The sequence below is a fragment of the Pseudophryne corroboree genome, chromosome 8 (assembly GCF_028390025.1).
Source record: "Pseudophryne corroboree isolate aPseCor3 chromosome 8, aPseCor3.hap2, whole genome shotgun sequence".
NCBI lineage: Eukaryota > Metazoa > Chordata > Amphibia > Anura > Myobatrachidae > Pseudophryne > Pseudophryne corroboree.
In genome coordinates this window covers 116,074,262-116,096,951 of record NC_086451.1, presented here as the reverse complement: position 1 = coordinate 116,096,951, position 22,690 = coordinate 116,074,262, and the positions used below count along the sequence as shown (strand labels likewise).

General features: G+C 45.5%; 1 protein-coding gene across 3 annotated transcripts in view; it reads left to right on the top strand.

The window, feature by feature from the left end:
* Positions 1-22,690, top strand: part of OLFML2A (olfactomedin like 2A) — a 271,746-nt gene that overhangs the window by 184,048 nt on the left and 65,008 nt on the right. For all 3 annotated transcript variants that reach the window (XM_063936876.1, XM_063936875.1, XM_063936874.1), the window contains exon 3: positions 9,056-9,163. In XM_063936876.1, the coding sequence (XP_063792946.1) occupies positions 9,056-9,163 (108 nt within the window). The remainder of the gene's footprint in view (positions 1-9,055; positions 9,164-22,690) is intronic.

Here is a 22,690-nt window from a genome sequence, read left to right as displayed (position 1 = left end):
AAACATGAAACAAGAATTTATTTTACACGTAAAACTTTGGAAAATAGAAAAATAACATAAAAATAATAAATATATATATATATATATATACACACACACACACACACACACACACACACACACACACACACACACACACACACACATATATACACACATACATACAGGGCAGCCATCAGGGTGGGGACTGGTGTCCCGGGCCCTTAAAGAGAGGGGGGCCCACCTCTGGATTCTACCACCAATACCTGTAGAGCTGCACCAGTCTGTGAATCAACAGCAGGCTGATGTACAAGGAGGACTTCTTAAAACAAGTCTTATCTGTGCGTCAGATCTCTGTAAACCGTTCCTGTAGGTCCGCCACACTCCACCTTTATGTAACATCACAATGTATGACATCATATAGTGGTGGAGCAGAGCGGCAGAATCTTTTTTTTTTTTTGGGGGGGAGGGGGGCCCTGTCTATTTTGTCAGTCCTGGGCTCCACAATTTCTGATGGCAGTCCTGTATGTATGTATATATGTATGTATGTATGTATGTATGTATGTATGTATGTATATATGTATATATACACATATACATACACATACACACACAATCCTGTGTTCGCAGTGATGTGAACTACAAACGTACAGAAAAAATGCAAATTGCAAGCTACAATAAAATCACATTACAAGTTCCATAGGTAAAAAAAGCAATCTTTTCTATATAACCGTTGAAAGATAGAGCTGGATGAGTAAATATCTGGTGATAAGGACTAACGTACTGTGTTGCACACAGGTTGGGGTTGGAAGGTTCCACAGTAAGATGTAGCATATACAGTAATCTTAGACAGGCCCGGCGACAGGGGGGGTCAAAGGGGACAGCTATACCGGGCCCCATGGTTCAGAGGGGCCCCGAGGCAGAGGAGAACAAAACACGGGTGCTGGAGTGCCTGTAAATACTCTATATTCATTGGCCGCTCTGCCCGCCCACCGATTAGGAAAGAAAAAAATAACAGTGCACACCATCGATACCCATCCTGTGCCCAGGAAGATCACCTCCCGCCGGGTGCATCTTCGCAGCAGCAGCGTCACCCACAGCCCCACCGCAGTCCCCTGGCTGAGAAGCAGAGCGTCCTGAGCCCAGGAAGATCACCTCCCGTCGGGAACACCTTCACTGCAGCGGCGCCACCCGCAGCCCCACCGCTGTGGTGAGTTCCTTCTGGGTCCTGGCACCCCCACTGTTTGTGTGTGTGTGTGTATATATATATATGTGTGTCTGTGTATGCATATACTGTGTATATATATATATATATATGTGTGTGTGTGTGTGTGTGTGTTGAGAGGAATTGGGGGGGGGGCCCTAAGAAATACATGTACCGGGCCCCCAAATTTCTGTTGCCGGCCCTGATCTTAGATATAACAGTGATGTTAGAATCAATATAAATAGGCTGTGTTTCACATGGGAATCCTACTGGAGTTAGGTGTAGGAGCCGCAGGTCTCAGTAAATGCAGAGTACTCCGGAAATACACTGCATTTGCTCCCAGATCTGTATGTCCTTCTCTGGTTCAGATTTCCTCCTCTGATGAAATTGCAAGTTGCAAGGAGGGCTGGACGCTGACGCGTTTTGAGACCTTTATTGTCTCTTTTTCAAGGCATGTTTGCCCTCTAGCTCGCATCTACTTGGCTATTTTTCAAAAGAAACTAAAGCAGATTAACTGAGAATCCCCAGGAGAAGCTGTTTCAGGACTGAGGGGTTGATGTACAGAATCAAGCAGTGAAAGGAGTAGAGAAGTTACCCCCAACCAATCAGCCTTTCACTATAATTTTATAGAATGTACTTGATAAATGCTATCTCAAACCTGATTGGTTGTTATGGGCAACTTTTCCACTGGTCCACTTCATTCTTTTCACTGCTTGATACATCAACCCCTTAGTCTTAGTCAGGGTCGGATTGGGCCACTGGGAAAGTTTGCGCTGGGCCGGTCACTTGTTCCCCTCTGCTGGGCCAGCCAAACTGCCGGCCACACTTCCGGGATTTTCGTTCACTATGGAACGCAAACCAGAAGCTCCGGGTTTTGTTGTGCGATGTCCCCTTCCTCATCCCCTGGGGCTGCTAGAGGAGGTGAGCTGACCCACGCAGCGCAGAAAGAGTAATGTATGTTGCTGTCTAAAGCCGGAGGAGTGGGACACGGAAGTTTTCCTTTCACACACATTGCAGCTGTCACTCCTATGTGAGGCTGCTGCTATCTGCACTGTCAATGGAGGGATCGACGGTGGCTGGGACCAAGGAGCTGCAGAGAGCAGGTTAAATTCTTGTTCAGCTTGATCCCCAACAAAACTAATCCCAGTGCTTGCCTGCCCTCCACTGCTCTGCACTATTTCTACTCCCAGCCTGCCCATCCTGCTGTGCACTACTACTAATCCGAGCCTTCCCTGCTCAGCACTGCTACTACTTATAGCCTGCCCCCCCGTGCTCTGCACTACTACTAATCCTAGCCTTCACTCTGTACTTTTACTGTACTTTTAACCTGCTCCCCCTGCTCTACACCACTACTACTCCCAGCCTTCCCCCCACTCTACACCACTATACACCCAGCCTGTCTCCCCTTCTCTGCATCACTAGTGCGCCCAGCCTGCCCCCTGCTATGCACTACTACTACTCCCAGCCTGATCCCGCGCTCTGTAGCCGCGTCAGAAACATTTTTTATCGCAGCCTCCCGTGCAAGAAAAAATGTTTGCAAAGTCTGTAGTTTAGACGCCCAAACCAGAACTTTAGACTACCCAACGAGTTCTTTAGACATGTCCAGTAGGTAAACCAGGAGCTTTCAGACACATTAAATGCTAATGGACGTCTGATCGGAGCAACAATTGAACAGCCCCGATAGATGCCTATTCATATAGACATCCAGCAGGGGGGTGCACGGCACAATTGAATCACCCCCAATTTGTTTTTATTTGTTTCCTGTGGGGGGCAATGTATTTTATATTGTGAGCTTATGCTCTGGTGTTTCAGTGATGAGTAACATAATTGGGCATTGGAGTTTAATACATTGGGCTTAGTGGGGAGGTGGAGTGGGAGTGAAAATGCAAAGCTGCATCTCTGCTGTGCAATGTGGTGCCATGTCACTTCTCATTTTTTCTATATTACTGTAACTGGTGATCCACTGGATCGCAGCTTTGTAGTAGATCAGCAGTTGCCTTTTACATTTGGTGGCTCATGCATTTTATTATGTTATGCGTACTCATTGAGTCATATGGTACGTTGTAGTAGATGACTGATATGTTCCTAAGTGCGTACCAATGACTGATGCTCTGGGTAAGGTGAGAAACATGCTCCCTGTCTTTTGCGCTAATAAACTAAGGGGGACATTTACTAAGCAGTGATAAGAGCGGAGAAGTGGGCCAGTGGAGAAGTGGCCCCATTAACCAATCAGCAGCCCTGTATCACTTTATAGTATGCAAATTATAGATGTTACTTTAGTGCTGATTGTTTGCCATGGGTAACTTCTCCACTGGCTTACTTCTCTGCTCTTATCACTGCTTAGTAAATGTCCCCCTAAAGGTCAAACTTAGAAATAAATATACTGTTACCAGGGTAAATACTAAATTGGTTTCCAGAAAAATGCTAAATATGGCTATTCAACTAAGAAAGTGCGCTCTGCTTCCATTACTTAATAAATCCATCATGCACTTTATTATTACTATATTGGACGGATACTCAATATTATTTACTGACACTGCAAACATATATAGTAAGATGAAGTGACCAATCAGTAATTATCTTCCTTGATCTATTGCTCCTTAGACAATGACATGAACAGTTCAGTTGGTTGCTATGGTTACTGTGTTTACATTCTCACACTGTGTTGGTAACTAACTCCCCATGGAATATATCTTTTTACAGCTGTACATTCTGCATTTATTATTATTTTGTATACTGATTTATTACTATATTGGACGGATACTCAATATTATTTACTGACACTGCAAACATATATAGTAAGATGAAGTGACCAATCAGTAATTATCTTCCTTGATCTATTGCTCCTTAGACAATGACATGAACAGTTCAGTTGGTTGCTATGGTTACTGTGTATTTACATTCTCACACTGTGTTGGTAACTAACTCCCCATGGAATATATCTTTTTACAGCTGTACGTTCTGCATTTATTATTATTTTGTATACTGATTTATTGTCTGTACAAATTTAGGACTACTGTATAGTGAAATGCTGGTTTATTAGGGACACGAGGTCTGATATAATAATAAATATTAGCATAAAAGTAGAATTAATTGTATCAGCCCAAAGCTTTACCTACATAAGTTTCAGTCTACCAAGACATAAACATAGACACGATAGTGAATGTGAGATCTTTACTCTTAGCACGTTAGTGAATTCCTCTGCATAGTAATAACTGCCTAATTCTTGGAGTCTACAAATGAAATAAGTCTTTGAAATCAAAGTGTGCCAAATGTTACAAGCTCTCACTAAATGTGAGTTGGAAAATCCATGAGAAGGCTTCCTTTTCTCTTCTTCTACGTCTTCCACATTAGATCACTGACCATGCTGATACTCTAATGAGATTGGAAAGAAAGCATAGACTAACATTTCTGTTTTGGCGACCAAAAGAATTATTTTGACAAGTATTGATTTGAGCTCTGAGGTTTCTCTTTAATGTATCGACGTCTGCAGTTTTTCAAGGCTGCAAAGGTTGATTACAGTAAGCTAGAACATATTTCTCAGAAACCTTGGAGCCAGAGCCATATTGTTACTAATATTACAACATACAGTGTACTGTATATAACTTGTATACAGGTTGAGTATCCCATATCCAAATATTCCAAAATACGGAATATTCCAAAATACGGACTTTTTTGAGTGAGAGTGAGATAGTGAAACCTTTGTTTTTTGATGGCTGAATGTATACAAACTTTGTTTAATACACAAAGTTATTAAAATATTGTATTAAATGACCTTCAGGCTGTGTGTATAAGGTGTATAGGAAACATAAATTAATTGTGTGAATGTAGACACACTTTGTTTAATGCGCAAAGTTATAAAAAATATTGGCTAAAATGACCTTCAGGCTGTGTGTATAAGGTGTATATGAAACATAAATGCATTCTGTGCTTAGATTTAGGTCCCATCACCATGATATGTCATTACGGTATGCAATTATTCCAAAATACGGAAAAATCCGATATCCAAAATACCTCTGGTCCCAAGCATTTTGGATAAGGGATACTCAACCTGTAGTATAACCAATAAGATATATAGTCCAATACTAGTATACTAGCAACAAACACTGCCTGAATTTAAACCAGTGCGGTCAGAGCATAAACTAGTGCCCAAGCAGTAATCCAGTAATCCCAACTATTCAAGCACCAGTTACTAGGAATTCCAGCTTGGGCCCCCAGTGTCTGCCGATAAAAGCAAGTACGTTTCTCCAGTTTGCAAATTATAGATGGATTCCCTCAACAATTACTAGCACAGGCTGGAAATGTTTTACATAGTATATCCATCAATGACCCAGATATTGGCCCTCATTCCGAGTTGTTCGCTCGCTAGCTGCTTTTAGCAGCATTGCACATGCTAAGCCGCCGCCCTCTGGGAGTGTATCTTATTTTAGCAGAATTGCGAATAGAAATTTCTTCGCAGTTTCTGAGTAGCTCCAGACTTACTCAGCCATTGCGATCAGTTCAGTCAGTTTCGTTCCTGGTTTGACGTCACAAACACACCCAGCGTTCGCCCAGACACTCCCCCGTTTCTTCAGACACTCCCGCGTTTTTCCCAGAAACGCCAGCGTTTTTTCGCACACGCCCATAAAACGGGCAGTTTCCGCCCAGAAACACCCACTTCCTGTCAATCACACTCCGATCACCAGAACGATGAAAAATCCTCGTTATGCCGTGAGTAAAATACCTAACTTTTGTGTAAAATAACTAACCGCATGCGCTCTGTTAACCTTGCGCATGCGCAGTAAGCGACTAATCGCAATATAGCGAAAAGCGGCAACGAGCGAACAACTCGGAATGACCACCATTATTGGTAACCATAACTAGAATATGCATATTCCTCAGTAATGACAAACAATATATTGCTATCACTATTTAGAGATAATATACCCAACAGTGAACGAAAACAGTGTTTGCAGGTAAGTGTCAGTATTAAATACTCAGTATTGATGCAGCATTTTAAATACCAGCAATTCCCAATGTATTACGTAGTGGTGCCCAGAATATTGGGGCAGATGTATTAACGTGGTGAAGGGATAAGGAAGTGATAAACCAGTGATAAGTGCAAGGTGATAACGCACCAGCCAGTCAGCGCCTTACTGTCAATTTGCATATTGGAACTGATTGGCTGGCACTTCCTTATGCCTTCTCCAGGTTAATACATCTGCCGCAAGATACTTTCATCTGATTGAATGCTGAATGATAGCTAATACGTGATATGCATATTTAACTGCTTTAATATTCTCCAGTTTCAGGGATCCCTGAGGGTAAGTTGAAGTGGGAGGTGCAAGGTGCGTGACACCATGAATTATGTAATTGGGGACCCACCCCTCGCTGTATAAAGCCATGAATTACATCAGCGGGTGGCAGTTTCATATTAATGCCATTTGCCACAAAACACTTTATCAATTCCCCAGACTAGCCACTTCACTGGGGAAGGGAGTGGAATCTGGATATATCAATCCGTGCTCTTTTTAGTACTCACAAAGAAGCCAGCATTAATAATGTCCAATCAGCAAACAGTATCAAGCAGTGACTAAATACAGTTATGTTCTTTTTTCTCACAGCTGAATATTATTCAGTGCACTAATTTAGGCGCTGTTACGTTTTGTGTGATGATGTCTGTGCTGTATGGCTAAGGAGTTGGCCATCCCTCATGGGTGGGATTGAGTAAATTGAGGGATAGCTATAGGAAAGATAAGCGAGACCAGGGAGTAAATATTGGGCCTGTTTTGACCTGGGGGCCATCTACATTGTAAGTGGTTCTGTTACTAGGAGCAGCTTATAAGCAGTTACCAGTTACATGAAAGCACTTGTTGACAGGATAAAAAATAGCAAGCTGCGCTCGTGTTAAGTATAATTAGAAAAAAAGGGGAAAAGCAGCTCAGTTTGGTAATTTTGACTGTAAATGTGTTAACGAGCACTAAAAATTAAATAAAAGTAATATGAAAGGACAAAAAAACATTTAAGGCACAAAGATATATATATATATATATATAAGAGACATTGGTTAAAGCTCTTTTTTGGTAATTTTGTTTAACAGTTTGAACGGGTGTTCTTCCAAGCGGATATCACGCAAAAGATCTATCCCTAACTCTTACCCTATTCAGTGGTGTCCTCTGTGTTCAGATTCCACTGTTTAAGAGGTTCCTGGCTGCGTGGCACCTGATTGCTGTGAGACAGCCATGGGGACTGAAGTTCAGTGCCGGCTGAAGTCCTGATGGTGTATGGCCGCGGCAGGTGGAATGAAGCGTGCAGCGGCTGAACCCTGTAGGCTGCCAGGCGGCCGCAAGGACTGAGGTGCGCCGTGATGGCCAAGCAGCTGAATCCCCAGTGCGGCAGCTGATGACGTCAGACGCCGCTGACGGGAGCGGTGGTAGTTTGTGAAAAAAACTGCTTGTAGCAGACCCGTTCCAGGCACCAATGCGTTTCGTAGCTGAATGCTACTTTTTCAACGATGAAGGGCTAGAGTTCCCGGTCCTTATTTATGGCTTAGATTCAAATTAAACTTTATTTGTCCATGTATTTAAAAACGGAAGTCTAATAACAGGAAGTCCTTCTAAAACGGTGGGAACCACATGTCATAATAGACATGTCCTAAAAATTGTTTACAAAATTGTGCTTTAAATGAAAAAGAAAATAAAGAAGAAAAATAATGAATAGATTGTATGTGTATAGTTTATGTATTAAAGAAAGGGATTTAATTCAAAGTCAACGTTCAAACCCGTGGGTTGTAGGGTTTTTAGATTATAGATCCAGCGCGTTTCAATGGTTTTCAGAGTGTCAGAGGTATTGCCTCTTCTCCAATCCTGATTTACTTTTTGTATACCTACAAATTTTAGGCCTCTTGTGGATTTTTCTGATGACATTCCAAGAAATGTTGCGGAACGCTGTGTGTAGTAACTCCTCTTTTGATGTTGTTTATATGTTCTCCCACTCTAATTTTTAACTTTTTCTTTGTTTGTCCTACATATTGGGTGCCACAGGGACATTCCAATAGGTATACCACCGAAGACATCACAAGTGACAGAAAATAAAGTTTTTTTTATTTCTGCCTGAATTGTGTAGGATGTAGAAATAATGTAGGCACGACCAAACCCCTACAAGAGTTCCAATCAATTCAAACAAAGCACAAATATACCATTAAAGACCGGATTACATGCGAAAGTGAAGGAATAGTCTACCTGTTGGAATGTCCCTGTGGCACCCAATATGTAGGACAAACAAAGAGAAAGTTAAAAAGAGGAGTTACTACACACAGCGTTCCGGAACACTGAGGACACCACTGAATAGGGTAAGACTTAGGATAGATCTTTTGCGTGATATCTGCTTGGAAGAACACCCGTTCAAACTTTTAAACACAATTACCAAAAAATAGCTTCAAACATTGTCTCTTTTTAGATATATATGTCTTTGTGCTCTAAATGTTTTTGTGTCCTTTCATATTACTTTTATTTCATTTTTAGCGCTAATTAACACATTTACACTTGCTGACAGTCACTGCAGGCTGCTTATTATGAAGGTCCTGGACATTGGACATTTAGTCTGGCATACTCTGAGAAGTTAATCGCTGGCTTTGTTTACAGTAAACAATGGGTAATTTGCGCGAGTCCCTAAAAAACCCAAACAAGGTCTTAGGTCACTGGGCAGCAATTGTTATGCATCATAGTGACCTGGTGACTGGTATTTGTTCAGCTCTGGGATAAGTAAAGTGCTTTTGCAATCTGTCACACCTCTATCCATTCACACTTGATAATACTAACTCTGGGATGATGGATGACTATGATGATGGATGACTATGAATAAGACTGTTCCTGGTTTTGTATTGTCTCTTAGCTGCAGTCTATGATAGATCTATTGGAAGGAACCCTATACAGCATGGACCTGATGAAAGTGCATTCCTACATTAACAAAGTGGTGTCACAGATGAACAATCTGGAAGAGGTATGGCTGGCTATCACAGCATGACAAACTAGTTTATAATAACCCATGTGCCAACTAATGACACAGAACATGAGGAAAGGTCAATACAGACATGAAGACGAGTGTATGTGTGAGTAGCTCTTTTTGGCATCTAATGACCTACCGGGTCATGTTGGCAACTACACATTTATTATTGGGAGGAATGCTGAAACTACAGTACTAACCAATCAGCTCCTTACTGACATGCTACAATCTGTGTTTGAAAAATGACAGAAACTGATTGGTTGGTAATTTACCTCTCTCCACTTTATCGCTCTCCAAAGTTAGATACATCTCCCCCACAGGAGGTATTCAACTAAGTGCCGTTTTTTTAACTGGTTGAAAAATCTGCACTTATTCGACACAGTGTTATGAGCCACGGCTGTGGCTCATTCCTGTTTTGCAGTTTTGTTCTGTATTTCATGTTATACTTCTGTTTATGTTCCCCGTGGGTGTCATGGGGAGCTCGGAGCTCACCCTTAAGGAGGGGATACTGTTATGAACCACAGGTAGTGGTTCATTCCTATTTTATGTTTATAAAGTTGTCTTGCATGCCAGGATTTCCTGTTGCTCTGTTTTAGAATACTCTTGTCTGCTGCCGCTGGTGAGTCTGTGTAATTGCAGCTTGTTCCCATGTGTTCAGCCTCACCTGGCTGCTAATTGCATCTGGTCAGTTTGGAATCATGCAACAGGGCAGCTGCATGGGATTATTAATTAGGCCTCTCTGTTATATGCTGGCTGACTGCAATTCACAGATGCTGGTGATATTCCTTGGTTTGCAGTCTGCTTGAAGTTTGAGCTGGTTCCTGTCAGTCCCTGTGTTGATTCCTGTGTCAGTCCCTGTGTCGATTCCTGTGTCTGATCCCGTGTCCTGCTGTGAGGCGTTCCTGCCCTGAGTTCCAGTGGCTTTGCCTGTCCCTGGTCAAGTCTTCTGGCTTCCTGGTGTCCACCGGTCTGTCGTTTGGGATTCTGCCTGTCCTCCAGTTCTGAGAGTCAGTGTCGGCAGCATTAGAAGTTCCTGTCCGTTTGCCAGTATTCGTACCGGTTCCGTGAGTAGCGGCTCTCCCGCGTCCGTTGGCCTAGGCCGCTGTATTCCATTATTGTTTCTGTCCCTGGTGTTTTGCAGAGGGTTCTGCTTGTGCTGTCACCGCCGGTACACAAAGGTATTGTGTCGGCGTGTGATCAGCATTTCCTTTGTTGTTCTTTTCCTTTGGCGGTTTCTCCGCACATACTTTAGGTTTTTAGTTAGCTTGTAGCCCCTGGCCTGTTTGCTTAGTTAGAGGTCCTCTTGTTATCATTCTGCCTCGGATTTCCCTTTGTCTCTCATTAAGACCGGGGGCACCGGAGTTGGGCAGACATAATCCGCCCTTCAAACGTGGCTGCCAAGGGCTCAAGAAACCATAGTCTCGCAAGGGATTTCCGATAGCACGGGTGAGACAACAGAGTAAGGGCGCCAGGGGCTATTCCCTTTCCATTCCCCTTTCCCAGCGTTACGTCCTGGTGCTCTGGACTCACTTCATGAACATCTCCCTTGTTCTGAGCACCAGGAACCTAACATTATCACCAGCCATACCACAAAAAAGAAATAAAACTTTTTTTCTTTTTTGGCCCAGTCCAGTGTCTAGTCTAGAATCCAGTCCTGTTTAGAATCCAGTCCTGTTTAGAATCCAGTCCTGTTTAGAATCCAGTCCGGTGTTTAGAATCCAGTCCGGTGTTTAGAATCCAGTCCGGTGTTTAAAAAAAAAAAAAAAAAAAAAAAAAGTCTTGTTTTGTTTAGCAAAATTTAGTCTTGCCTTGTCTTGCCTTGTCTTGCCTTGTCTTGTCTTGTCTAGTTTTAAATCCTCCTATGTCTACTATGCAAGCCCTGCAGGCATCTCTCGCAGCCCTGAACTCTGTATTCAGTGCTTTGAGACCAGAGCGACTAGAAGTTTTGCAGCAATCCCTAAAGCAACTGCAAAACCTTCTGACTAAAATCTTGCTCATTTTGCCAGAAGTCGTTGAGAGTACATCTATCTCTAAAGAGACTCTTGTTCACAGTATGGTGACAAGAGAATCCTCTGGTTTAATTGAAGAGAAAAGGTTTAAAAGTTTTCTGCAGCCCAGGCTCTCAGAAGAGGAGCGTCTGCGTCGCAGAAACTTAAACTTATGCCTATATTGTGGGTGTTTAGGCCATTATCTGCAGACCTGTGAGTTGCGCAAGCCAAAGTGTGGTGACGAGTCTTGCCCTCTGGCCAAGTTGAGTCATGATACAAGACCTACTCCTGTCTCTACTGTGGCAGAGGTACTTGTCACACAACCCACACAAAAAAACTCTCTGTCCTATAATTGGGGTCCTTGGGCAAGGGAGCCCCATTATAGATTCAGGAATCAAAAGAGAATGTTTCTCTCCTCTCTTGAGGTTCCTGTGGAAGCGGAGTTGCAAGTCCCTGGAGTGGTGCCTGATGCCCAGGTTCCTGGAGTGGTGCCTGATGCCCAGGTTCCTGGAGTGGTGCCTGATGCCCAGGTTCCTGGAGTGGTGCCTGATGCCCAGGTTCCTGGAGTGGTGCCTGATGCCCAGGTTCCTGGAGTGGTGCCTGATGCCCAGGTTCCTGGAGTGGTGCCTGATGCCCAGGTTCCTGGAGTGGTGCCTGATGCCCAGGTTCCTGGAGTGGTGCCTGATGCCCAGGGTCCTGGAGTGGTGCCCGATGCCCAGGGTCCTGGAGTGGTGCCCGATGCCCAGGGTCCTGGAGTGGTGCCCGATGCCCAGGGTCCTGGAGTGGTGCCCGATGCCCAGGGTCCTGGAGTGGTGCCCGATGCCCAGGGTCCTGGAGTGGTGCCCGTAGCCCAGAGTGCTGGAGTGGTGCCCGTAGCCCAGAGTGCTGGAGCGGTACCCGATGCCCAGAGTGCTGGAGCGGTACCCGATGCCCAGAGTGCTGGCGCGGTACCCGATGCCCAGAGTGCTGGAGCGGTACCCGATGCCCAGAGTGCTGGAGCGGTACCCGATGCCCTAGCTTATAGAGGGACATCAAATATTATAGTTCAGGTGTCCATACCGGAAGGGGTCTCAGAAGCTGTTACCCCAGGTAGGGACTTGAAAAGCGCAACCCTAGAAAGGGTCTCTAAAACCATAGTTCTTGAGGGGAACTCGAGAAGCAAAACCCCAGAAGGGATCTTTGAAGTAATATCCCCAAGTGGGGTCTCGAGAGACGCAGCCCCAAAGAAGGGTCTAGAAGTCGCTTCCCCAGGAAAGAACTTAAGAAGCATAGCATTAGTGGAGGATCTGAACGTTATTGCTTCAGCAAAAGTCCCGGAAGTCATAGTCCCGGGAGAACTTTCGATAATTATCGACTCAGAGAGGGAGGCCGATGGCCCGATCCCAGTCAGGGAGGCCAACGGCCCGGTCCCAGTAAAAGAATCCGAGGTGCTGGCCCCAGCGGGGTTCTCGGAGGCCACTGCCCCAGCGGGGTTCCCGGAGGCCACTGCCCCAGCGGGGTTCCCGGAGGCCACTGCCCCAGCGGGGTTCCCGGAGGCCACTGCCCCAGCGGGGTTCCCGGAGGCCACTGCCCCAGCGGGGTTCCCGGAGGCCACTGCCCCGGGTGGGGTTCAGAAAGTCACTGCCCCGGGTGGGGTTCAGAAAGTCACTGCCCCGGGTGGGGTTCAAAAAGTCACTGCCCCGGGTGGGGTTCAGAAAGTCACTGCCCCGGGTGGGGTTCAGAAAGTCACTGCCCTGGGTGGGGTTCAGAAAGTCACTGCCCCGGGTGGGGTTCAGAAAGTCTCAGCCCCGGGTGGGGTTCAGAGAGTCTCAGCCTCGAGTAAGGTCAATAGTGACCAGGTCCTAGCAAAGCACTCCAGTCAGTCAGATGAGAAGGAAACAGATCCTAACTCTGATATCTCAACATCCATAACCTTTGATGGGGACTTCGCCCAATTTCTGGCGCTTTTCAAACACTATTACACTATTATGTTGTCTAGACCATTTCTGGGCATCACTTCAGAAAACCTTGGGCTCTATCTGATTTATTCTTTTAGAGGAGAGCCTTCTGAGTGGGCGACCAGTCTAATGAAAGCTGAAGATCCCATTCTTCTGGATCCCCTAGCATTCTGTGATGCAATTGTTAAAAGATACGGTTCCAAAGAAATCGGTTCAGGTTCCTCTAAGTCACCCGTCTTGTCTGCTGAGAGTCCACCAAATACTGTAAACTCTGCACAAGAGTCCCAGCCCGTTGTTTTGACTGCAGAATGTGCTTTTTTGACTTCTTCTTCTAATAATAGTACTTTACCAGAAAGTTCAGCTCCCAAGGGTAAGAGACCTGTCTCTGATTTGAACGCAGCCTTGCTGGTTGGTACCATCAGTTCAGACAATGTTTGGGGAATTACCTTGGTCAGACCTAAAGAGCTTTGTAAAAAGAAGAAGAAGAAAAAGAAATAATTTTTGACTCTTGCCTTGATAAAAAAAAAAAAAAAAAAGATTTTTTTTTTCCTTGTCTTGTGTCCAGTGGCCACCATCAAGGGGAGGGCACTGTTACAAGTTGTTGCTACAACTTGTTTTTTGTTTTCTTGTCTGTTAGACCAGTGTGTCAGGTTTTTTTTTTTTTGTATCCCTTGTTCTGGATAGTCTGAATTTTGGGGTCTGTTGACCCCTCCTCAAGGGGGGGTAATGTTATGAGCCACGTCTGTGGCTCATTCCTGTTTTGCAGTTTTGTTCTGTATTTCATGTTATACTTTTGTTTATGTTCCCCGTGGGTGTCATGGGGTGCTCGGAGCTCACCCTTAAGGAGGGGATACTGTTATGAACCACAGGTAGTGGTTCATTCCTATTTTATGTTTATAAAGTTGTCTTGCATGCCAGGATTTCCTGTTGCTCTGTTTTAGAATACTCTTGTCTGCTGCCGCTGGTGAGTCTGTGTAATTGCAGCTTGTTCCCATGTGTTCAGCCTCACCTGGCTGCTAATTGCATCTGGTCAGTTTGGAATCATGCAACAGGGCAGCTGCATGGGATTATTAATTAGGCCTCTCTGTTATATGCTGGCTGACTGCAATTCACAGATGCTGGTGATATTCCTTGGTTTGCAGTCTGCTTGAAGTTTGAGCTGGTTCCTGTCAGTCCCTGTGTTGATTCCTGTGTCAGTCCCTGTGTCGATTCCTGTGTCTGATCCCGTGTCCTGCTGTGAGGCGTTCCTGCCCTGAGTTCCAGTGGCTTTGCCTGTCCCTGGTCAAGTCTTCTGGCTTCCTGGTGTCCACCGGTCTGTCGTTTGGGATTCTGCCTGTCCTCCAGTTCTGAGAGTCAGTGTCGGCAGCATTAGAAGTTCCTGTCCGTTTGCCAGTATTCGTACCGGTTCCGTGAGTAGCGGCTCTCCCGCGTCCGTTGGCCTAGGCCGCTGTATTCCATTATTGTTTCTGTCCCTGGTGTTTTGCAGAGGGTTCTGCTTGTGCTGTCACCGCCGGTACACAAAGGTATTGTGTCGGCGTGTGATCAGCATTTCCTTTGTTGTTCTTTTCCTTTGGCGGTTTCTCCGCACATACTTTAGGTTTTTAGTTAGCTTGTAGCCCCTGGCCTGTTTGCTTAGTTAGAGGTCCTCTTGTTATCATTCTGCCTCGGATTTCCCTTTGTCTCTCATTAAGACCGGGGGGCACCGGAGTTGGGCAGACATAATCCGCCCTTCAAACGTGGCTGCCAAGGGCTCAAGAAACCATAGTCACGCAAGGGATTTCCGATAGCACGGGTGAGACAACAGAGTTAGGGCGCCAGGGGCTATTCCCTTTCCATTCCCCTTTCCCAGCGTTACGTCCTGGTGCTCTGGACTCACTTCATGAACATCTCCCTTGTTCTGAGCACCAGGAACCTAACACACAGGGTATTCACTTGCGGGCATTTCCCCCCATCTTTTAATCCATTTTCGCCCATGCCGTTTTACTTTTTCTTTTGTCGAATCAGCATGGGTGAAAATTGACCAAATTCGCCAAAAAACACGTGCATCAGCAATGGATTTGCTGATACACGTGGTTTTCGCCAGTGCCACATTTTTTGACCAGTCGAAAAAACAGCACGGGGATTGAATAGGTCGAATGTAAATTCGACCTGCAAACAGGCAAAAAGTGCAGTTTTTTTCGTCTGGTCGAAAAAAACGGCACTAATTGAATACTCCCCTATGTAGTCTGAAGCTGTTAAATTTTTTTAGCATGTCCAAGTGCTTTATATTAGCAGAGTGTTCTTTCTGTCCATATCCATACTTAATATACAGTCATAAAAAGATAAAGTTTAAAAGCCCTACTTCTAAATATATTTTAGTTTCCCCTTAACCTTGAAACATACAGTCTGTACAAGTATACAATGACGTGTGCCTAGGGGGGCATGCAGAATCTGCACCACTTGTTTTGTGTGTACAATTTAATAAAAGTCAATAATGAAATGTGCTGGAATCTCTGTGTGTCTTTTACAGTTTGTTAAGACTTTGTGGTTTCCATCAGTCTTTAGTTAGTTAAAAGGAGACAATCACCACATGTAGGCGACTGGAATTTTCGTAACTCTTTCTCCACCCTTTTAAACATTGCTCACTGGTAGCATTGGCACAGGTGGTGGACATATTTCAGGAATCAAGATTAATGTTCAACTACAAAATGTGTCTTATAATAGACACCGAAAAAATATATAATAATAATAATAATAATAATAATAGTAGTGGATACTTTGAATAATAATTGTCACCACGTTGAAATCAATATGCAATAATGACCAAAGTGCAGTATGCTAATTCCACTTCCAAAACAACATACACACTTTAGTCAACATTCTGTGTTTTAAGATGTATTTCTCAGACGAGTTACAGTATGCATGGAAAGTAATGCAAAAATAAAAAGCATTGCAACATATTTTAGTTTTTACATGTGTTTAGCATGTGTTTAACTGTGGTGCTTTTTTTTAATGCTTCTTGCTCCACTTCAGTACATCTGAGGTAAACCGAGACATTAAATTATACATTCATGTCTTCTGTGTCCTGGGCTGGCCCCCTGATCAGAGCGCCGCACGTTGCACAAGCGGAGGCTGTGATCAGGAAGCTGGGCTGGTACAGAAGCCGCTGGACAGCATTTGCACCTTTAGTGGTAGCACTCGCCCCGGCACTCTCCCTGGTGGAAGTGCATTGTAAACACAATGAAATGAAGTTAGGAAGTGTTTATATACAGTGTGCACTTACCAAAAAAATATGCATCTAAACACATTTATAAATGAATACATGAATGGAATTGTTTTTATACATACGTTGGAAATACCAAAGTGTAAGTAGGGTAAATGTAGATTTTCACCTGTAGCTACTGTAACACATAAAGCGATAGGATGCAGCCAATACAAGAGTGCACTCTAGAGAGAGTGGTTAAGATTTGTATTTTAGGACATTTGGTCAAAGAAAAAGTCAGCAGAGAAACAAAAGCTGTCACCTCCTATAAACAGCAAAGTATGTGGTAAGGAAGAAAGAAAACTTGTATTCATTTGTAACCTTGGGCCTGATTGGACGCACTGCCGATGTCAGATATAGTCACAGGTATTATTTCAGGTGCACTCAGGGAGACCACCAGGGGAACACCCAGTCTCCAGGCAGCACTATTGTTTGACATGGAAAAATGTCATCAAATTAAAACAGTCAACATGGGACAGGTTGACACATGAAATGGTCGACATGGCTTTTTAAAAAAAACACATATTTTTTAACTTTTTCATACTTTACCATCCACATGGGCTACAATTGGAAATAGTTACCTGCGCCGAGTGCAGTGGTAGCGAAGTGTGGCACCTTGCCCACAGCGGCTTGCCATGCAAGGGGCCCCTGGTTACACAAAGAAACGATACCAAAAACAGTAAAAAATGTCATGTTGACCTATACCATGTCGACCATTTCATTGTGTCTTTTTGCAATATTGACCATGTTAATGTCGACCAATAGTGGTTGACCTATTGACTGTCGACCTTAAGCAGGTCGACCCTTTGAACCATAAAAGCTTTAGGGCTGTTTCACACACATAGGTTTTGACCGGACAGCAAAAAGCCATCAGTTTTTTCCCCTGTGTGTGTTTTTTAATGAAGTATTGTTGCCATTGGTGGCTTTCACACAACACGGCCCCGGCCCGGCTGCCGGAACTATCCACTGAATAGTCCAGCTGCCGTGCCAGGGCCGTGCCGCCCTTGTAGGTAGTGTAGACTGTGTGTGAATGGAAGCTTTCCCACACAACGGCTATTTTCTTCTTCTGCTGCTGCTGCTGCACATGCGCGCAGCAGTAAGCACGGCTGAAAGCCATTGTGTGTGAAAGGCTTTGCCTGCTGGTAAAAAAACGGATGACTTTTGTCCATCTTTTTGCTGCCCGGACAAAACTTGTGTGTGTGAAACAGCCCTTAAAGTACAAACTTTATATAGCTTCATAACTAAGTTATTCTACCATTTATATGGTTTGGACCAAATTACTATGGCCCTCATTCCGAGTTGATCGCTCGCTAGCTACTTTTAGCAGCCGTACAAACGCATAGTCGCTGCCCACGGGGGAGTGTATTTTCGCTTTGCAAGAGTGCGAATGCCTGTGCAGCCGAGCGGTACAAAAACATTTTGTGCAAAACAAAGTCCCGGAATTGACATCAGATACCCGCCCTGCAAACGCCTGGACACGCCTGCGTTTTTCCAAACACTCCCAGAAAACGGTCAGTCAACACCCATAAACTCCCACTTCCTTTCAATCGCCGGATTTACCTGAGGGGGAAGTTTTGTGTGATGGTCTGTGTGCTATGTCTCATACATCTCCCAGTCAGTCCGCTGCTCCTGTAATCAATCAGGAGCCAACCTGAGCTGCGTTCTCAAACCTACTGGGTTCTCTAGTTGAATGCTTTATGCCCCCTATGGGACCACCTGTAACATTAGTTTCTGATGTCCACATGGTTACTCCGCTTTGGCCGGGAAAATTTTGCCTTACGGATTGTAGCGTATGACTCATTCCCTGGTCAGGCAAAACCCTATTCCAGGTCACTCTCATGTCTCTGAGTCATCTGAGCGGGCAGCTTCTACCTCCCTATCCAATAATCTCTCTGATATTTTATCTGCTGTTCTGTCAGTCCCTATATTAGGTGTTCCTGACAAGGATTTTCCATTGCTAAATGATACCACTGCCCTTGTGGTTACTGGGTAACAAATCCTACAAATCCCTGATGAAAAGAGGATTCCCCTACTGTGGTTAAGAAAACTGATATGTTCACACATCAGAGGATAATTAAAACTCTGTTACCACAATCTGACCATTAAGTGTACATCAGACAAGACTCCTGGCCTAATCCAGAGAAGACATTCCACCTGTCTACAACGGGTATTAGCTCAATATCCTCCCCCTGCAGACTTATATAACAAGTAGGTAATTCACTGCTAGTGAACTCGTGTCACCCATCGGGTGTCGTCCACTCTGCCTCTCACCACTGTCCCCTCACTGTAGGAACCGACAGATAAGCATGTGGATGGATTCCTGGAGTCTATTACTCCCTTACGGGTGTTGTACATAGACCACAATAGTGTCCTCTTAGTATGGAAAATAGATTGATGACTGGATCAGGCTTTAGAGGAAGAGCTGCCCGAGAATATATCTGACAATGCCAGACATTCCCTGTCTCACAATACCACCGCCACCTTTTTCTTCACCAGGAGGTGTCCCCTGAGGCAGGTGTGTTGGCTGCCAAGGCATCAAATACGTCTGTCCTGGCTCGCCGTATTCTGTGGTTGAGGTCGTGGATGGTGGACCTGGACTCCAAAAGTCCTTGGAGGTATTCCCCTTTTACTGGGGACATCTTATTTGGGAAGACCTAAATAAAAATGTGGTCTGAATCGGTGGCTACTTTGACTGCCTTTCTCCCAAATGCTACTCCTTCTGCACAGAAGGCAAAATGTACCACTTTTCTCTGCTTTTGGCCTCAAGGGAAAGCGAAGGTCAGGCATACCTGAGATTGCCTCGTGCTCCCAACAACCACTAAGCCCAAGGCCTAACGTTCCTGGGCTGCTCGTCAGCCAGCTTCTCATGACAAGCCTGCTGCATGACGGAACAGGCCTCTCCCTGGGGGATCCCAGGGTGGGGGGCCGACTTCTACGATTCGTCCAGGTCTGGTTAATGACCACTTCAAATGCATGGATGCGAGAAGTTGTTTCTCACGGGTATGCAGTTTCTTCCAAGAGACGTCCCCCTCGCCAGTTCTGCACATCGGTTATCCCTTCGGATCCATTAAAGGCGCAAGCTCTACTGATGGTTGTGTGTTCCCTCCTGGATACAGGAGTGCTAGTGCCGGTACCTCTGTCCCAGAGAGGCAGAGGATACTACTCGACCCTGTTTCTAGTCCCGAAACTTGATGGGTCTTTCTGGCTTATTTTCAACCTCAAATCACTGAACAAGTTTGTGAGAGTGTCCAAGTTCCATATGGAAACACTGCGCTCAATTGTACTGGCCATGGACCCGGAGACTATATGGTATCCCTGGTTATACAAGATGCTTACCTGCATATGCCTATTGCCATATCGCATCAGCAATGTCTGTGGTTTGCTATTGGCAACCTTCACTATCAATTCCAGGCTCTGCTGTTTGGACTGACCACGGCCCCTCAGGTTTTCACCAGATTATGGCCGTGATGACGGCTTATCTCCGTCGCCAGGGAGTCAGGTTCCTGCCGTATCTGGATGATTTGCTGATTCTGGCAAACTCCCACAATGTTCTCCTCAGTCATCTACAACTGACAGTAAACTTCCTACAAGCCCACAGGTGGCTCATCAAGTGGAAGAAGTCCTCGCTAGTCTCTACTCGGAGCATGGTGCACCTGAGGGCACTACCGGACATACACAGTCAACGGCTGTTTCTGTCTCCAGAGAAGGTCCTGAAACTTCAGGACAGGATTAGATACTTCCTTTCTCGCCCAAGAGTGTTGGTACACTCAGTGATGCAAGTACTAGGCCTCATGGTGTCGGCTTTAGACATGGTAGAGTACGCTCAATTCCATTCCTGCCCTCTACAGAGGTTAATCCTTTCCAAGTGGGACGGCCTGCCTCATTGGATCAGGTCTCACATGATCTCCTTGACTCCGGAGGTCTGCCTGTCGCTGACCTGGTGGCTACAGGACCAGCAGTTGAGCAGGGGCCGTGCCTTCTGGACTCCCAACTGGGTCCTACTGACTATGGACGCCAGTCTGAAGGGTTGGGGGCGCGGTGTTGGAGCAACACGCTTTCCGGGGTCGGTGGACCATGGAGGAATCACTCTTCATGATAAACATTCTGGAATTGCGGGCAGTGTTCAATACGTTGTCTCTCGCCCTGTCTCTGATACAGAACAGACCTGTTCAAGTACGTTCAGACCATGCCATCATGGTGGCATACATAAACCATCAGAGTGATAATCGAAGCCGCATGGCAATGATAGAAGTGTAAAAAATCCTTTGTTGGGCGGAACGCCTTCTGCCGGCAATATCGGCAGTGTTCATTCCAGGAGTCCTCAACTGGGAAGGTGATTTCCTCAGTCTTCAGGACGTGCACGCCAGAGAGTGGAGTCTTCATCAGGAAGTCTTTCAACTCCTAGTGAACAAGTGGGGCCTACCAGATGTAGACCTGATGACATCTCGACACTTTCACAAAGTTCCGGTCTTCGGATCAAGAACCAGGGATGCTCAAGCAGAGTTCATGGATGCTATGGCAATTGCATGGAACTTTTGGCTGCCCTACGTGTTCCCTCCAGTGTCACTCCTGCCCAGGGTACTACAGAAGTTCAAACAAGAAGGAGGAATACTACTAGTCGATCCAGCATGGCCCAGACGGCATTGGTTCTCAGACCTGCAGGGTGTATCGATAGAGCATCCTCTCCTGCTTCCTCAACGCGCATACCTCCTCGTTCAGGGCCATTGTGTCTCTCCAGACCTGGCCAGACTGGCTTTGACAGCGTGGCTCTTGAAACTTTACTCCTGAAGGCCAAAGGATTCTCCAAGGCGGTCATCCAAACTATACTGAAGGCCCGCAAACTGGCATCTGCGCGGATTTATTATAGGGTCTAGAATTCTTACTTCACCTGGTGTCCTGCTAAGAATTACAATGCTTACAAATTCAGTACTTCCAGACTTCTGGCTTTTTTGCAACAAGGCCTGTATTTAGGACTTCGTCTGTCCTCCCTCAAGGTTCACATATCTGCCTTGTCGGTGTGGTTTCAGAGAAAAATTGCTTCTATACCTGACGTTCATACATTCACTCAGGGCATACTGCGGATTCAACCTCACTATGTCCCTCCTGTGGCTCCATGGGATTTGCCTGTTGTCCTGAATGACCTGCAAGAGTCTCCATTTGAACCTCTTGAGTCAGTGGACCTTAAATGGGTCACAGCCAAGGTCCTATTTCTGCCTCTGCTAGAAGGGTGCCAGACTTCGGCGCTATGTCCTGTCGTCCACCCTTTTTGATATTTCATCGTGACCAAGCAGTTCTTAGAACTCGCCCTGGTTCTAAGAACTGCTTGGTGGTGTCATCTTTTTACCTTAATCAAGAGATTGTGGTACCAGCCTTAATCTCTTCTGAATTGTCCTCCAAAGAATGGTCTTTGGAAGTGGTACGGGCTCTCCGTATATTTGTGGTGAGGACTGCCTCTATCAGCAGGTCAGATACCCTCTTTGTACTGTTTGTTTCCACAAACGTGGCTGGCCTGTGAATAAGCAAGCCGTGGCCAGATGGATTAGAATGGTGAATGCACAAGCTTATGCGCAGGCTGGGCTCCCAGCTCCTGCTGCTATTAAAGCCCATTCTACTCGGTCTGTTGGGCGGCCCGTCATGGCGCGTCCGCTGAACAATTGTGCAAGGCAGCTACATGGTCCTCAGTGAACACGTGTATTAGGTTCTATGCCTTTGATACTTCCGCCTCCCAGGATGCTTCCTTTGGACGCCGGGTTCTCAAACCCGCTAAGTTGCTTCCCCTCCCTTGAGGAACTGCTTTAGGACATCCCCGATGTATTCCCTGTGGAACACAGTGTACCCTGCTGCAGAAAAGGAGATTTATGGTAGACTTACAGTCCCGTCTCTTGTCGTGAAAACGTGGTTCTATGTGACTAACATCTGCATTCTTTTTTACCTGCTTCTGCGAGGTACACTGGGTTGCACAGGGCGCCCACCCTGACGCACTTAGCTTCTTTGGGCTTGTATGGCATTAGCTGCTAGTCCCGTCTCCTGTCGTGAGAACGTGGTTCTATGTGACTAACATCTGCCTTCTCTTTTATCTCTTTCTGAGAGGTACACTGGGTTCCACAGGGCGCCCACCCTGACGCACTTAGCTTCTTTGGGTTTGTATGGCACTAGCCGCTAGTCCTGTCTCCTGTCGTGAGAACGTGGTTCTATGTGACTAACATCTGCCTTCTCTTTTACCTGCTTCTGCGTTGGACTGGTTAACAAAACTGAGCTCACATTGCCTGGAGGCGGGGTTATAGAGGAGGCCCCACAATGCATTCTGGGACAGTCTAAAGCTTTAGCCCTGTTGGTGCCTCTGGATCGAGATCCATCT